This window comes from Capsella rubella, unplaced genomic scaffold, assembly GCF_000375325.1.
Source record: "Capsella rubella cultivar Monte Gargano unplaced genomic scaffold, Caprub1_0 scaffold_3, whole genome shotgun sequence".
Taxonomy (NCBI): Eukaryota; Viridiplantae; Streptophyta; class Magnoliopsida; order Brassicales; family Brassicaceae; genus Capsella; species Capsella rubella.
In genome coordinates this window covers 245,272-260,032 of record NW_006238921.1, presented here as the reverse complement: position 1 = coordinate 260,032, position 14,761 = coordinate 245,272, and the positions used below count along the sequence as shown (strand labels likewise).

Sequence of the window (14,761 nt, the reverse complement as noted above, 5' to 3'; positions counted from 1 at the left end):
CTAGAAGTTAAAGTATGAAAGAATGGTCACAGATACATAACTTCAATCACAAAATAATTTAAATCCTACCAAAAGAAATCACAAAAGAATTTAAAGGAATTTAAGAAATGCCTAACTGAATAACACAAGAGTTTAACATTCAATAGTATAAAAGTATGTCAAATTCACTTGTTAGAGTTTCTTTAGACAACATGGATTGAAACATATATTTGGGGCCAAATGTTATAGATAAAGGCCCAATAAATATTTGTTCGCGGCCCAAAACAATGGAGAAACGAGAAAATAATGAATTTACAGAGTTTAGCAGTAAGCCGCAAAACGCAGACAAAAGTGAAACATCGAAGCGGAAGAGGAAGGCAAATCCCTCTCTCACTGCCTTATTCGAAAATTCTCCGCGTCTTTGCTTCTAAACTCCTTTGATATTCTCTGTCTCCTTCGTGTTCCTTTTCGATTCCCTTGTGTGTTCTGCTTCTCCTCTCTTGTCATCGCAATTCATCTTCGGTCTAATCTGTTACACCGGCGAATTTGGTGTGTCGCCGGAATTTTCCTCTCTCTCTCTGTATGGTTTCCGATGATCGAAGTGCTTCTTCCCGATTCTGTTCTCGTTTCAGAGATCTGAGTAGCTAATTGCATACACTAGACTCGGTTTCTCGTGAAAATCTAGAGTGCCAAAAAAGTAGGTCTCCTCTTACAAAATGTTTCGCCGGGAATTTTGGCTCCCTACCCCGTCGATTATCTTCTGATTCGATAAATCTATATGAGTTGTGATTTTTAAATTTCATATTTTTGCAGCGATGAAGCGGGTAAGAGATGATGTATATGCTTCTGGGTCTCAATTTAAACGTCCTCTGCCCTCTTCTCGAGGCGAATTGTGAGTTTTCCTTAGGTCACTTCAAAACCAGTTCCTTAGCTATGAGATTTTTGTTTTAACAGACGTTTTCAATTTTATGACTCATGTGATGTGATGTGATGATCTTGGTTCTGTTTTGTGGCGATTAGGTTTTCTTCAGTTTTGCATGGAGAGTGACAGAATTTGTTAGGAACAAGTTATTGACTTTGGGTTATTCAATTGATTGATTAGAGTTTATTTGGTGCAGATATGGACAATCTCCGGTCCCAGGCCGTGGTGACACCGAAGAAGAAGTAGGAGGAGGGAGAATCACCGGTGGGGAAATTGCCTCGCAGAAATTGACAACCAATGATGCGTTGTCTTACCTGAGGGAAGTAAAAGAGATGTTTCAAGATCAAAGGGACAAGTATGACAGGTTCCTCGAGGTCATGAAAGATTTTAAGGCTCAAAGGTAAGCTCTTTTGCCTTTCTATCGACTTGAAATCTCAAGGGTTAATGTTCTAGATTTTTTTAATTCTCGTCTTGCATTTGCAGAACCGACACAGGCGGTGTGATTGCACGAGTTAAGGAATTGTTTAAGGGACATAACAATTTGATATATGGATTCAACACCTTTTTGCCAAAGGGATATGAAATCACGCTTATTGAGGAAGACGAAGCTCTGCCGAAGAAGACTGTTGAATTCGAAGAAGCCATCAATTTTGTGAATAAAATTAAGGTGCTGTCCATATTTTGCTCTTATCCTTCTCGCATTAAGTTCCCCTTTCACCTAGTGTCTCAATGTACGAGTTTCTTTGTTGTCACTGCAGAAGCGATTTAAGCACGATGAACATGTCTATAAATCTTTCTTGGAAATCTTGAATATGTATCGAAAGGAAGACAAGGAAATTGGTGAAGTTTACAATGAGGTAACATACTTCATCTCTCCTCTAATACCACTCCAAACTTCTTCATACATTTTCTAACCTTTTCTTATATATGTGCTCTAGGTATCTATTCTTTTTGAGGGACACTTGGATTTGCTTGAGGGGTTTACTAGGTTTTTGCCAGCGTCTTTGCCATCTCATTCAGCAGCGCAGCATAGCCGGAGTCAGGCCCAACGGTACAATGACCGAGGATCAGGCCCTCCTCTACTTCGCCAAATGCAAGTGGAAAAGGTACATGGTATTTTGTTTCATATTTACTTGTTCCATTTTTTGTCAGGTATCTCAACTTTGTACCTACTCCATTTTTCTATCATCAGGAACGCCGACGAGAAAGGGCTTTTGCTTCCCGCGGTGATTATAGTGTTGAACGTTACGACCTTCATGATGATAAATCGATGGTGAAGATGCAAAAAGAACAGCGGAAGCGTGTTGATAAGGAGCATAGAGCAAGGAGAGGTCGCGATTTTGACGATAGAGAAGCAGAGCAAGATAACCTACACCATTTTTCAGAGAAAAGGAAGTCGTCCAGAAGAGCTGAAGGGCTTGAAGCCTATTCTGGTTCTGCTTCACATTCTGAGAAAGACAATTTAAAAAGTAAGCTAACTCCTGTCAAACATATGTTTATTTGTTTGGTCCCTTTTCTATTTTCCAGGGACCCAAATCAGTTGACACCTTAATGCTATTTCTTTTCTATTTTTTCTTCAAGAAAGAGTTGGTCGCCTGGTGATTTTTGTAATGCAAAGAATGTGCTTCTGTTTTCTAAGATATCTACTTTCTTTGTGTTAGGCATGTACAACCAAGCATTTGTTTTCTGCGAGAAAGTCAAGGAGAGATTATGCAGCCAAGATGATTATCAGACATTCTTAAAGTTCCTTAATATGTTTAGCAATGGAATAATCCAAAGGAAGGATCTGCAGAATTTGGTATTGCAATTGGTAATCAGGGGTTGATCTTGTGCTAACGCTCAGGTTATTGTATTTAATCCTAATTCATTTTCTTTCAGATTTCTGATCTTCTTGGGAAATTTCCTGTTCTGATGGATGAGTTCAACCAGTTCTTCGAGCGGTGTGAGAGTATTGGTATTCTATTCATAATACCTATTTTCATTTTAATATGTAACACCAATCTTCTTCTTTCTGAGGGTCATTCTTTTTGCAGATGGATTTCAGCACCTTGCTGGTGTTATGAGCAAAAGTATGATGCTACTTTAAACTCCTTGGCTATGAATAATATTGTCTCTTGCCTTCCTACTTTGTACTGACATTGCTGGTACACATGCGGCAGAATCATTCAGCAGCGAAGAACAATTATCTAGGCCAATGAAGGTGGAAGAGAAAGAAAGAGAACATAAGCCTGACCTCGAGGCTGTTAAGGAAACGGAGCAACACAAGGAGGAGTACATGGGAAAGTCTATTCAAGAGCTCGATCTCTCTGATTGCGAGTGTTGCACTCCTAGCTACCGGCTTCTGCCTGCGGATGTAATTAGAGAATTTATTTCCAACTTGCATTTTTAGCATGTTCATTGGAGAATACTTACTATAATATGTAATTTGCAGTATCCGATACCAACTGCGAGTCAGAGATCGGAGCTAGGAGCTGAGGTTTTAAATGATCATTGGGTATCTGTCACTTCAGGAAGTGAAGATTATTCATTTAAGCACATGCGCAGAAACCAATATGAAGAGAGTTTATTCAAATGTGAAGATGATAGGTATATCATTTTTTAATATACATATAAATATATATATATATAATATACATTTTTTTTTTAATTGAAGTAATTGGTCTATTATGTTAATTACTGCTTATAACAGATTTGAGTTGGACATGTTGCTGGAATCTGTGAGCTCTGCGGCCAGAAGTGCAGAAACTTTGTTGAACATCATCACAGAAAAGAAAATAAGTTTTTCTGGCCCCTTCAGGATCGAAGACCATTTTACGGGTCTGTATGATTTTCTGGGAATTGTATCTACTATTTTCCATTATTTTGGAGCCCTCATATGTTTGGTTCTTAACTTTGCCATTTTCTTATTGACATATTTACAGCCCTAAATTTAAGGTGTATTGAGAGACTTTATGGCGACCATGGTCTTGATGTGATAGACATATTACATAAGAATCCAGCCACCGCACTTCCTGTAGTCCTAACTCGTTTAAAGCAGAAAGAAGATGAATGGAAAAAATGCCGTGAAGATTTTGATAAGGTCTGGGCAAACGTATATGCAAAAAATCATTACAAGTCACTTGATCACCGCAGCTTCTACTTCAAGCAACAAGATTCAAAGAACTTGAGTGCAAAATGTAAGTAAATTTATAGAAGTCGCTAGCAAATTTATATTCAAGTAGTTCCTTTTTACTCTATTTTGTTGCTTGCATTCATCTTGGCAGTGCCTACTCTTACTTTCTCCTTTTCCTTTCTCATTGTTTTCTGTTCTTATTCTTGTAAATCAGCATTGGTGACTGAAATTAAAGAGCTGAAAGAGAAGTCCCAGAATGAGGATGATGTTCTATTGTGTATTTCTGCTGGTTACAGACAACCCATAAATCCTAATCTTGAATATGAGTATGTCAACAGAGCTATTCATGAAGACCTGTACAAACTAGTCCAGTTTTCATGCGAGGAGTTATGTTCTACAAAAGAACAGCTTGCTAAAGTTCTCAGGCTTTGGGAAGATTTCGTTGAGGCAATACTGGATGTCCCTCCCCGGGCCAAGGCCACAGATCCTGCTGAAGATGTTGTAATAAAACCCAAGACTCTCGATGTGAATCACAGTACATCTACTAACGGGGAGGCTGCTGTGAGTTCTGTAGCAGAGACAACAAGTTTGGCTTCCCGGAAACTAAAATCTGCTGCCAATGGAGATGAGAATGCTTCACCTGGACCATCCAAACGTGGTGGGATTGGTCTGTTGAATAAGGATTTGACAAGGAAAGAAAATCTTAAACATGCTGATACGGCTAACAGAGATGGTGCTACCTGTTCTGCCGTGAGACCCCAGATAGAACAAGAGACTGGAAATGGAGCTGATGATAGATTTGGAATGCCTATCCCGATGGATATTAGGGAAAAAGCAGCCACCTCGAGCGTATCAATCCCAAGTGAGGGAGAAAACAATCATGGGGTTGTAGGAAAAGGTGATTTGGCAGGTAATTTTCATATGTAAACTAATTAAACTAATTTCTGCTGCTTATCTATTTGTGTTGATATTTGTTACTTTACATTTCAGGTTCACATGAGATTGAAGCCAAACCAAGCAACACCCTCAGTGATATACATCACGAGGTAGATAGCATTGAAACTGTTCATGCGACTCAGGTACTACAATCAATTTTTAGTTGTAACATATTTTATATTTTTACCTTAACCCACTATTGCCGAGAGGTTTCCATGGATTGGGGATGTACTACCCATGGAGTATTACAGTACTACCTATGGGACCCAGGGCTGAAATAAGTAAAAATGTGCTTTATTATATATTTTATGCTTTTTTGGACCCTTCTGACCATGCTCATCGGTCCTTTCATTTTACAAGGGAGGTGATGTTGGCAATTCGATAGTTTTGGCAAATGGAATAAGGTCAGATTCTTCTAAAGGTACTGCGAATTCTGATGAACCCGTAGGTCCGTGCAGAATTGAGAAGGAGGAAGGTGAATTGTCACCGAATGGTGATTTCGAAGACAACTTTGGTGTTTATGAAGATCTTGGGGTGAAGTCTACATCCAAACCAGAGAATTCAGAAGAAGCTGAAGTAGAGAATGAGGATGATGATAGTGAAAATGCTTCCGAGGGTGGTGAGGATGCATCTGGAACCGACTCTGGTGGCGATGAATGTTCACATGACGAAAACAGAGAGGAGGCAGATGGTGTGCATGATGAAATTGATGGTAAAGCTGAGAGTGAAGGGGAGGTGGAGGGGATGAATTCACATATCTTAGAAGGAGACTTTGAGTTGATTCCGCAGTCAGAACGTGTTATCTTGTCTGTCAGACCCCTTACAAAGCATGTAAGAGCAGTTTTCCGCGATGAGAGGACAAAAGATTTCCGAGTTTTCTATGGGAATGACGACTTTTATGTTCTTTTTAGGCTTCACCAAGTGAGTGCATCGTTTTATATGATCTTTACCAAATTATAACTGAAGTTTCTACTCTCTATCAAAAGATAAAGTGGTGATTTTTCAGATCCTGTACGAGAGAATTTTGTCTGCAAAAAGGAATTGCTCAGGCGGTGAATTGAAATCGGAAAACTCAAAGGATACCAAATCCCTAGATCCTTATGCGAGGTAACTTCCTTTGTGGAACTGTTTCAAGTAGTCTATATAGATATTCCAATACCTTTTTTTCCTATCAAAAGCTGATATGGGTGGTGTACAGGTTTATGAGGGTTTTGTATGGTTTGCTTGATGGATCAGCTGAAAATACGAAGTTTGAGGATGAGTGCAGAGCTCTTATTGGAAATCAATCATATGTGTTATTCACGTTGGACAAACTGATATACAAATTGGTTAAGCAGGTTATTACTGGCACTAGTGTTTTAAGACATAAGTTTTTTGAATTTATCAACCCTATGTTACATACCATGGGAAGTTCTAATATTGTTCATCTGCAGCTTCAAGCTATTGTAGCTGATGAAATGGACAATAAGCTCCTTCAGTTGTATGAGTATGAGAAATCCCGGAAACCCGGATGGGTTATCGACTCAGTGTATTATGAAAATGCCAGGATTCTCCTTCACGAGGAAAATATTTACCGGTTGGAATGTGTATGAACCTTGTGACTCTCTTATGTCTCCCGGTCTTCATACATCAATGTGGTCACTCATGATCAATTGGAACTTTAATTGCCTTTTTTACTTAATTTGCAGTCATCCTCGCCATCACGTCTATCTATCCAGCTTATGGATAACATAAACGAGAAGCCGGAAGCGTATGCAGTTTCTGTGGATCCCACATTTGCAAGTTATTTGCAAACAGAGTTTCTTTCCACCTCACCAGTGAAAAAAGAGCAGGGACATAACATTGTGTTACAAAGGTATCTGTCTTATTTACTACTCAGTCTTTCATCTGCATTTTTAGTCTTTTGAAGTCTCATATAATGGTAGATTCTATCTCGTTGAACGCTTGCAGGTTATATATAGGTTTGTTCTTTCTTTTTCTCTTCTACTGGAATAGGTCCAGGATGCCAATCTGGGATGATATTTGATTAATTAAACCAAATCTCTTTTTTTTGGCCAATTTTGGCAGGAACCTGCGTCCATACACTGGCTTGTATGATCTTACAGCACTCGGTAAAGCTATGGAAGGTGTCAAATTAGTAAATGGCTTGGAGTGCAAGATGTCTTGCTCTTCTTACAAGGTCAGACATTTTGTCTCAAAAATTACCAACCAATCCACTTAAACCGACTTCAACCAGCTCATCTTTCTATATGAAAAAGTTTCTCCCTACTCAATATATATGCACCTTTTGTAGATCTCATACGTCTTGGACACTGAGGATTTCTTCCACAGAAAGAAGAAGAAAAAGAAGGCGGAACAGTTATTGCAACGTAACAAAGATAGAGTAGAAAAGTTCCATAGGTTTCTCTCAGCTTCAAGATGACAACAACAAAAGCTTTTCTTCCTCTGGGGTTTTCTTATTTCTCTTACTCCAACATGACACAAGTAAAAGGTAAAACAGACAAAAGTTTACACAAGTGAAGTTGTCTGCAACAATTCCCAGCTTTGGTCTTCATATGTCTTACTATGGTGATTATAAGATGAGATATAGAGAAATGCACAGAGTGGGGGAACAAAACCATGAGAAGAACATTTGGTGGTATAGACAGTGTTACTATGTGTATCTTGTATTGGTTTTAGGTTTCAAGCGTCAAGTCTGTGAGTGTTAAATGTAGCGTGTCTGTGTGTGTATGTGCTCCCGAGGAGATTGTTGTTGTAAATATTTGGGAAGCACTGGTTAATATATAGATAGACCCAAAAGAAAACGTGTTCTTCTTCATCTACTTGGAAATTTCAAGATTATTAAATCAATTTAGAAATATATTGGTGATTCTGAAAAAATTATGTTTTCTCTTTTGCATATCTTTCTTTTTTGTTAAAAAAATAGAGATAACAGTATATAGGGCTGTGTGGTATATGTTCAGTATTGAGGTCGAGATAGACAAGTAGAGATACCAAATTTCGAACCATGAAACATTCAAAGAGGCATATATGATTGTATGAGATTTGTGATATATTTAAGAATCATCGAGTTTGTTCAACAGTCTCTTGATAGCCACCTGACATCTCCGTCGGCCGCGTCAAAACATCGAGGCAACTTAGCTATTGGCGTTGTCTGTCTTTTCGAACATACGCTCGTTTTTAGCTGAGTTTCTGCTGGTCCGAAATTCATCAAAGCTGGTGAAACTAGGATCAATAACAAGAACATTTATTTGTTTTGCTTTGGTTTCATATTCTTTTTTTTTTTACAACAACAACAGAGAAGAATCTATATATAAATGGTTTATATACACAGTCAATATAGAGTTCGTAGAGAAATGACGTGATTAGTGTCGACTCTAAGTAAAAACTACATATATAATTACGATTTGACTCACTTAATTTATGTTTTTTTTTTTCAGCCGCGATTTATGTTTTAGACATAATCAGTTCAACCGATATATGAATGGTCTTATAACCGACATAGGGATATTTAACTTTGTTTTATTCTTGTCTTCTGATTAAAAAGTATATGTATTGCAACAAAATATATTCGACGAGATATACATATATATGATTGCTGGCGATTTAATTGCCAGAATTTTCAAAAGTAAATTTGATATAATTTTTTTATTAATATTTGAAAGATTACACACAAACATATCGATTTCATCCAGGGAATTTTTTAATACAAATGTTTCTGAGGGTAATAGTATTTACAGCTAACTTGGTAGGAAAGATAACCAAAAGGCAATAAGGAAGAGTTCTAACAGCTTTGCAACAGTCACTTGAGAGCCATCTGGTATCTGCATCCGCCGCTAATCTCACCGCATCAAAACATCCCGGTATGTTGTCTATCGGCGATGTGTCGGTTTTCGAACATACATGGCTTGGATCTTGACCAGCTTCTGATGCTTTGCAAACCAATATTGAGACTAGGGTTAACACGAACAACAACATCGCTTTCATTTGTTTTAATTTCATTTTTTCCAGAAGATTAAAGCAAAAAGTTTTGACAGGTTTGTTTGTATATTGTGCTGACTGCTGAGCTCTTTTTGTTTTTCCGGTAAATAAATAAATAGAAAATAATTTTTATTAGATGCTGTGTATGGAGTTTTCTTTTTATATGGAATATACGAATACATTTTGACTAAATAAAAAGAATTGAAAAGTTTCCATATTTATTTTGTGTGACCCATGCAATGTACACGAACATTAGGAGATTCGCAATCAATATGTATTTTTGAATACATTGCGAAACTCTAAAAGTTGGAATTCATCATAGGATCAGAGACAAAGAATTTACATTAAATTGTGATGCTAGCAAGGAAATGATATTTTAGCTAGTATCGTAAATTCTTAGTAATGCAAAATTCTCCAGTAGTACTAGATTCCGAATTGAGTATAAAGGGTTGGCTGATTGCCAAAACCAGATAGGATTATAACACGTAATTTTTTTTTATTTTAACAGCTTTCATTGATTAATTGGGATAGTGATCCTATTCATTAGGAGCAAATATTATCTTTAGCTAAACGATCTGCAACCTTGTTATTGTTCCTTTGTGTCCATTAAAATTCCACCAATACGATCGAACTTCTGCTTCGAGTAGAGGATCTCACACTAATCCAACTAAAAACCTTGAAATTGATGGCATTTCCATTAACTATCTGAGTAGCCGTAGTTTATGTAAGACGTAAGAAAGATGATGAGACCTCAAACAAAGTAGTACGTAGTCATAAAACAAATACCAAGAAATATTCAGTGAGATCACAAATTAAAGTAGTAAAATGAATGAAAGAGTAAACTTGTTTCATCTTATTATATTGTGAACAAGATACAGCAAATGATTAGAAGAAAAAAAACTAGTAATAAATAATTAAAGACGTAGTAATTTAGGGAATTTGCTAATACAAATGCTTCTGAAGATATTAGTATAGTAAGCTTTGCCAGGAACGACAACCAAGAAGCAAGTATCAGGAAGTGTTTCCACTGCGTTGCAACAATCTTTTGACAGCCATCGGAAATCTGCATCCGCTGCTAATCTCACCGCATCGAAACACCCCGGCACGTTATCTATAGCTGTCGTCGAACACAGGTTCGAGTTCGGCTGCGCTTCCGATTGTCGGAAAACCAATGTTGAGGTTAGGGCTAACAAGAAAAACATCACTTTGGCTTGTTCTTGTTTCATCTTTCAGACAGGCGCAGGTTTTTTCTTTTTCTTTTCCAATAAAACAAAAAAAAAAATTTAGTGGTTTTGGATTGTGTAGAGAGATGATTGATTGTTTCGTATATATAAAAGAAAAGGACTTTATGATCATGTATATATAGAAATTTGGTTGTAAAAGATTCGGAAACTTTATGTAATTGTTTGACCCATATACATATTTTTAGGAGAATCATACAGTTAAGGAAAGTATAAATTTTCTAATGAAATCGTTTGTCTCCATGACTCCATCTTTGCTGTTCAATACTAAAACTAACCGATTACGTATGGAATTGACAGATATAAAATGGATTATGTCTATTTACATTATTCGAATGAACAGTGAACTTAAATATAATTCAGAGATAATTAGTTTGACCGATAAATACTTACTTTTGTTGGATTCAGAGATTCGCGTCTGAGTTATAACAGATATGTTAAGAATTGATACTAATAACTAATATTTACGAGTCGAAGCTATGACATTTTATTTTCTTGATTCGTCTTTTGCATGGTTTATATATATACCACTTAATTAGTCGAAACATATATACATATATATATATATATATATATATATATATGATTGACTTGGTGGATTTGGGTTAATCAAACTGGTGTCAACGTGGATTTCTAGAGGAATATGCATGGCAACAACAATAGAAAAAAAAAAAAAAAAAGAGAGAATTAAATTGTAATGACTTGCTTCATATATTGTTAAATATCATATCATCAAAAGATATAAGAGAAATCAGAAACTTGGGGATTGAGCAGTAGCAGGAACAGTATTAGTACAAATATCTCGGAAGACACTGATTGGTAAAATAAGGTCACGAAAAACTTTTAAGAAGCAAGTAGCAGGAAGTGTTGCGTATACTGCTCTGCAACAGTCTACCGATAACCATCTGTAGTCTCTGTCAGCCGCTAACCTCAACGCATCGTAACATCCCGGCACTCTTTCTATCCTCTTTGTCACACAATACACAAGCGGCGGTGCTGCTTCTGCTGGTCTGGCTATCAGTGCCAAGATTATGGCTAACAACAAAGCTATCATGACTTTGGTTTGCATAATTAGTTTCATATATATTCTCCTTTTTTCTTTTTGTTTGAGAAAGATTTGGTTTTGTTGTTTCTAATTGTATGGAGTTGGAGATCTTTGTTTCTCTGAATAAATAGAAAAAATGAGTTTTGTACTGTATTAGAAAGTTTGACTACAAGAAAATTATTTGGCAAGTTATATATCAAATTGACCCAATATGCATGCATATTAGGAGATTAATATATTTAGGACAAATCATTGACTGAATATGAAGAATTAAAAGGTTTTTTTGGTACAGATATTCAGAATTAAAGATTAAATCCATAAAAGTAGATACATCACCATTTTTAAACAAAATAAAAATAAAAATACCATTTCCATTAAAAATAAGAATAATAATAATTTGTCTCCATTTTGAATAATAAGAATCATTCACAAAATAAAGAAAGGAAATAAATCATGAATTCTTCTAAAATGAAAGATCCATATTTGAAGGATCTAATAAAGAAACATACGGTAACAGCAAGTCAAAATATATATGATTTAATCCGTTGATAATCATCATGTTTAAATAAACAAGTGTTACCGTGAAGTTCCAGCGGAATATGGCAAAAAAATCATGAACCTGGCGGACCTAAGGGAAACGATGAGTACAGACAAGTTTCAAGGTAGTCATTGATATATTTAGGGCAGGCTTGATTTTCAAGGAGCAATAAAGAGGGAGTGTTGCTAATACTGCTTTGCAACAATCTGCTGATAACCATTCGACCTTTCCGGTGGCCACAAAGATCCTCAACGCATCGTAACATCCAGGCACTTTGTCTATCCAACTTGTCTCACAATAATTAACAGCCGGGGGATCAGCTTCTATTAGAATGTGGTTATTAGCCGGTTTAGGAAAACCAGTGTGATTAGACTAAACCAGAGCATTCTACTATATAAAGAATGTATCACTGTAACAAACGGCTTAATGAGAAATAACAGAACATTTCATCTTCTTCCTCGAGCTTCTTTATCATTCTATTATGGTATCAGAGCATTTTGCTCCTCTTCGCAACCTTTCTTCCATGGATCTTTGAGTTTTCTTCTCTGAAGCTCATCGATTTCTTCTTTTCTTCTCACCTTTTTCGATCGTTCGTTAGACAACTCAGTGGATCGAGCTCAGACTTTGCGATGGTTTCCGTTAAGAATTTATGGCGTCGTACGAGAAAGTCGAGTAACAATTCAGCTGAGAAAACTCCAAATCGAGATCAGAGTTCACCGATTCATCAAGATTCACCACCGATTCGATCGGTTTTCACGGCGCGACCTCCGATTCCTCCGATTCATCCGATGCCACAGTTTGATTTCTCCGATGCTAACTATTCACCTTTCGCTCTCTCTAACGGTGATAGCCTAGGCAACACAATCATCTCTGAGGTACTGGATGAGTCTAATTTTTCTTCTTGGAAGATCGCGATGTTCGTTGCTTTAGATGCGAAAAAACAAGATTGCTTTTGTTGATGGTTCTTTACCACGACCTCCTGAATTTGATCCTAGCTTTAGAGTGTGGTCACGTTGTAACAGCATGGTCAAATCTTGGATATTGAATTCTGTGAATAAGCAAATTTACAAGAGTATACTGCGATTGAATGATGCTGCTGAGATTTGGAAAGATTTGATGACTCGATTTCATATCACAAATCTCCCACGTTCATATCATCTCACTCAACAAATTTGGGCGTTGCAGCAAGGTTCAATGAGTTTATCTCAGTATTACACTACTTTAAAGACATTATGGGATGATTTGGATGGTGCAGACTGTACAAATACTTGCCAACATTGCAATTGCTGTAAATCAAATGCAGGCAAAGCTGAACATGCCAAGGTGGTTAAGTTTCTTGCAGGATTAAATGAGTCTTATGCTACAATCCGTAGTCAAATCATCATGAAGAAGACCATTCCAGACTTGGCTGAGATTTACAATCTTTTAGATCAAGATCACAGTCAAAGAACAATTCCTGCAATGCCACAGAATATTTCTGCATTTCAAGTCACAGCTGCTCCACCTGATCAATATGCTGCAAATGCTACACGAGCTGGTTATCACAATAATCCACGACAGAACAAAGTTCAATGCTCACATTGTGGATACACTGGCCATAATGTCGACACTTGTTACAAGATTCATGGCTATCCTCCGGGTTTTAAACACAAGCCGAAACAGAATGCCACATCTGAAAAAGCCAAGCCTGTTGTTGCTAATCTAGCTATCACCGATGGTTCTTCTTCAAGCAACACAGGAATTGGGCCAGATGGTATTGCAGAACTAGTAGGAAACATGTCGAAAAGTCAGATTCAGGATGTGATAGCTTACTTCAGTACTCAGCTTCACTCCTCTGCTCAGCCAATGACTATTGCTTCTGTTGCAAGCACTAGTGATGATAATGGTTTTGCAGTCAATGGTATCTCCTTTTCTCCTTCTAGTCTGTGGTTTATTTGTGTTTTGACAGCCTCTAGGAATGTTTTAACTGGCAGTACTTGGATTGTGGATAGTGGTGCTACTCATCATGTTTCTTATGATAGAAACTTGTTTGAAAGCCTATCCGATGGTCTTAGTAATACAGTAACACTTCCTACTGGCATGAATGTCAAAATAGCAGGAATTGGGATGATTAAACTGAATGATGATATCACCTTGAAAAATGTGTTATACATTCCAGAATTCAGACTAAATCTCCTAAGTGTAAGTCAATTGGCAAAAGATTCAAAATCAAGAGTATGTTTTGATGAGGATTCTTGTGTGATACAGGATCGTATCAAGGAGCTAATGATTGGAAAAGGTAGACAAGTTGGAGGGTTATATGTTCTCGACACTAGATCTGATTTTCATTCTAGTATTGTCTCTACTCCACAATGTTCTGCTATAGTTGATAGTGCTTTATGGCATAGTAGATTGGGACATGCTTCTTATGAAAAATTTGATGTACTGCACAATGTACTTGGTTTACAAAAGAGGAATAAAGAAGATTTGGTTCATTGTTCAGTATGTCAGAAAGCTAAACAGAAACGTCTATCTTTTCCTTCCATGAATAATATATGTGAACATGCTTTTGATCTTGTTCACATAGACACTTGGGGACCTTTCAGAGTTCCAACTGTTGAAGGGTATCGCTATTTTCTCACAATAGTTGATGACTACAGCAGAACTACTTGGGTTTATCTGATGAGGACAAAGAATGAAGCTTTGCAGATCTTTCCAACTTTTCTGAAAATGGTTGAAACGCAATTTCAGAAGTGTATCAAGGCAGTAAGGTCTGACAATGCTCCTGAGCTAAAGTTTGAAGCATTATACAAGGAAAGAGGTATCATTGCTTATCACTCTTGCCCTGAAACGCCACAACAGAACTCTGTGGTAGAACGAAAACATCAGCATATTCTCAATGTAGCTCGAGCCTTAATGTTTCAGTCTGGTGTTGCATTGGAGTTTTGGGGAGATTGCATCTTATCTTCAGTTTTTCTGATCAATCAATTGCCTTCTCCTCTTCTCAGCAACAAATCACCTTTTGAAC

At 37.1% G+C, this 14,761-nt stretch overlaps 4 protein-coding genes across 5 annotated transcripts; 1 reads left to right on the top strand and 3 right to left on the bottom strand.

The window, feature by feature from the left end:
- Nucleotides 1–323: 323 nt before the first annotated feature.
- Nucleotides 324–7,829, top strand: LOC17891510 (paired amphipathic helix protein Sin3-like 1). Of its 2 annotated transcripts, none has more exons than XM_023785408.1 (23): nt 324–676; nt 793–871; nt 1,098–1,301; nt 1,385–1,568; nt 1,660–1,758; nt 1,840–2,007; nt 2,094–2,370; nt 2,563–2,699; nt 2,780–2,855; nt 2,935–2,970; nt 3,061–3,254; nt 3,333–3,487; nt 3,591–3,718; nt 3,823–4,077; nt 4,228–4,923; nt 5,004–5,092; nt 5,310–5,870; nt 5,956–6,056; nt 6,148–6,286; nt 6,383–6,535; nt 6,638–6,804; nt 7,017–7,128; nt 7,243–7,829. In XM_023785408.1, exons 2-23 carry the CDS (start codon nt 795–797, stop codon nt 7,369–7,371), a joined length of 4,137 nt encoding a protein of 1,378 aa, XP_023641176.1. In that variant the 5' UTR covers nt 324–676; nt 793–794; the 3' UTR covers nt 7,372–7,829. The 2 variants fall into 2 exon arrangements, with proteins under 2 accessions (XP_023641176.1, XP_023641175.1); XM_023785407.1 differs by having other exon boundaries at nt 2,563–2,711.
- An 807-nt stretch (nt 7,830–8,636) lies between these two features.
- Nucleotides 8,637–8,996, bottom strand: LOC17891508. The gene has a single exon (XM_006299136.2). The coding sequence runs from the start codon at nt 8,949–8,951 to the stop codon at nt 8,637–8,639; it is 315 nt and encodes a 104-aa protein (XP_006299198.2). The 5' UTR covers nt 8,952–8,996.
- Nucleotides 8,997–9,844: 848 nt separating this feature from the next.
- LOC17893671 lies at nt 9,845–10,156 on the bottom strand. Its single transcript, XM_006299134.1, has one exon. It carries the CDS (start codon nt 10,154–10,156, stop codon nt 9,845–9,847), a length of 312 nt encoding a protein of 103 aa, XP_006299196.1.
- A 711-nt stretch (nt 10,157–10,867) lies between these two features.
- LOC17892072 lies at nt 10,868–11,291 on the bottom strand. The gene has a single exon (XM_006296707.2). The coding sequence runs from the start codon at nt 11,250–11,252 to the stop codon at nt 10,923–10,925; it is 330 nt and encodes a 109-aa protein (XP_006296769.2). The 5' UTR covers nt 11,253–11,291; the 3' UTR covers nt 10,868–10,922.
- Between the last annotated feature and the right edge of the window lie 3,470 nt (nt 11,292–14,761).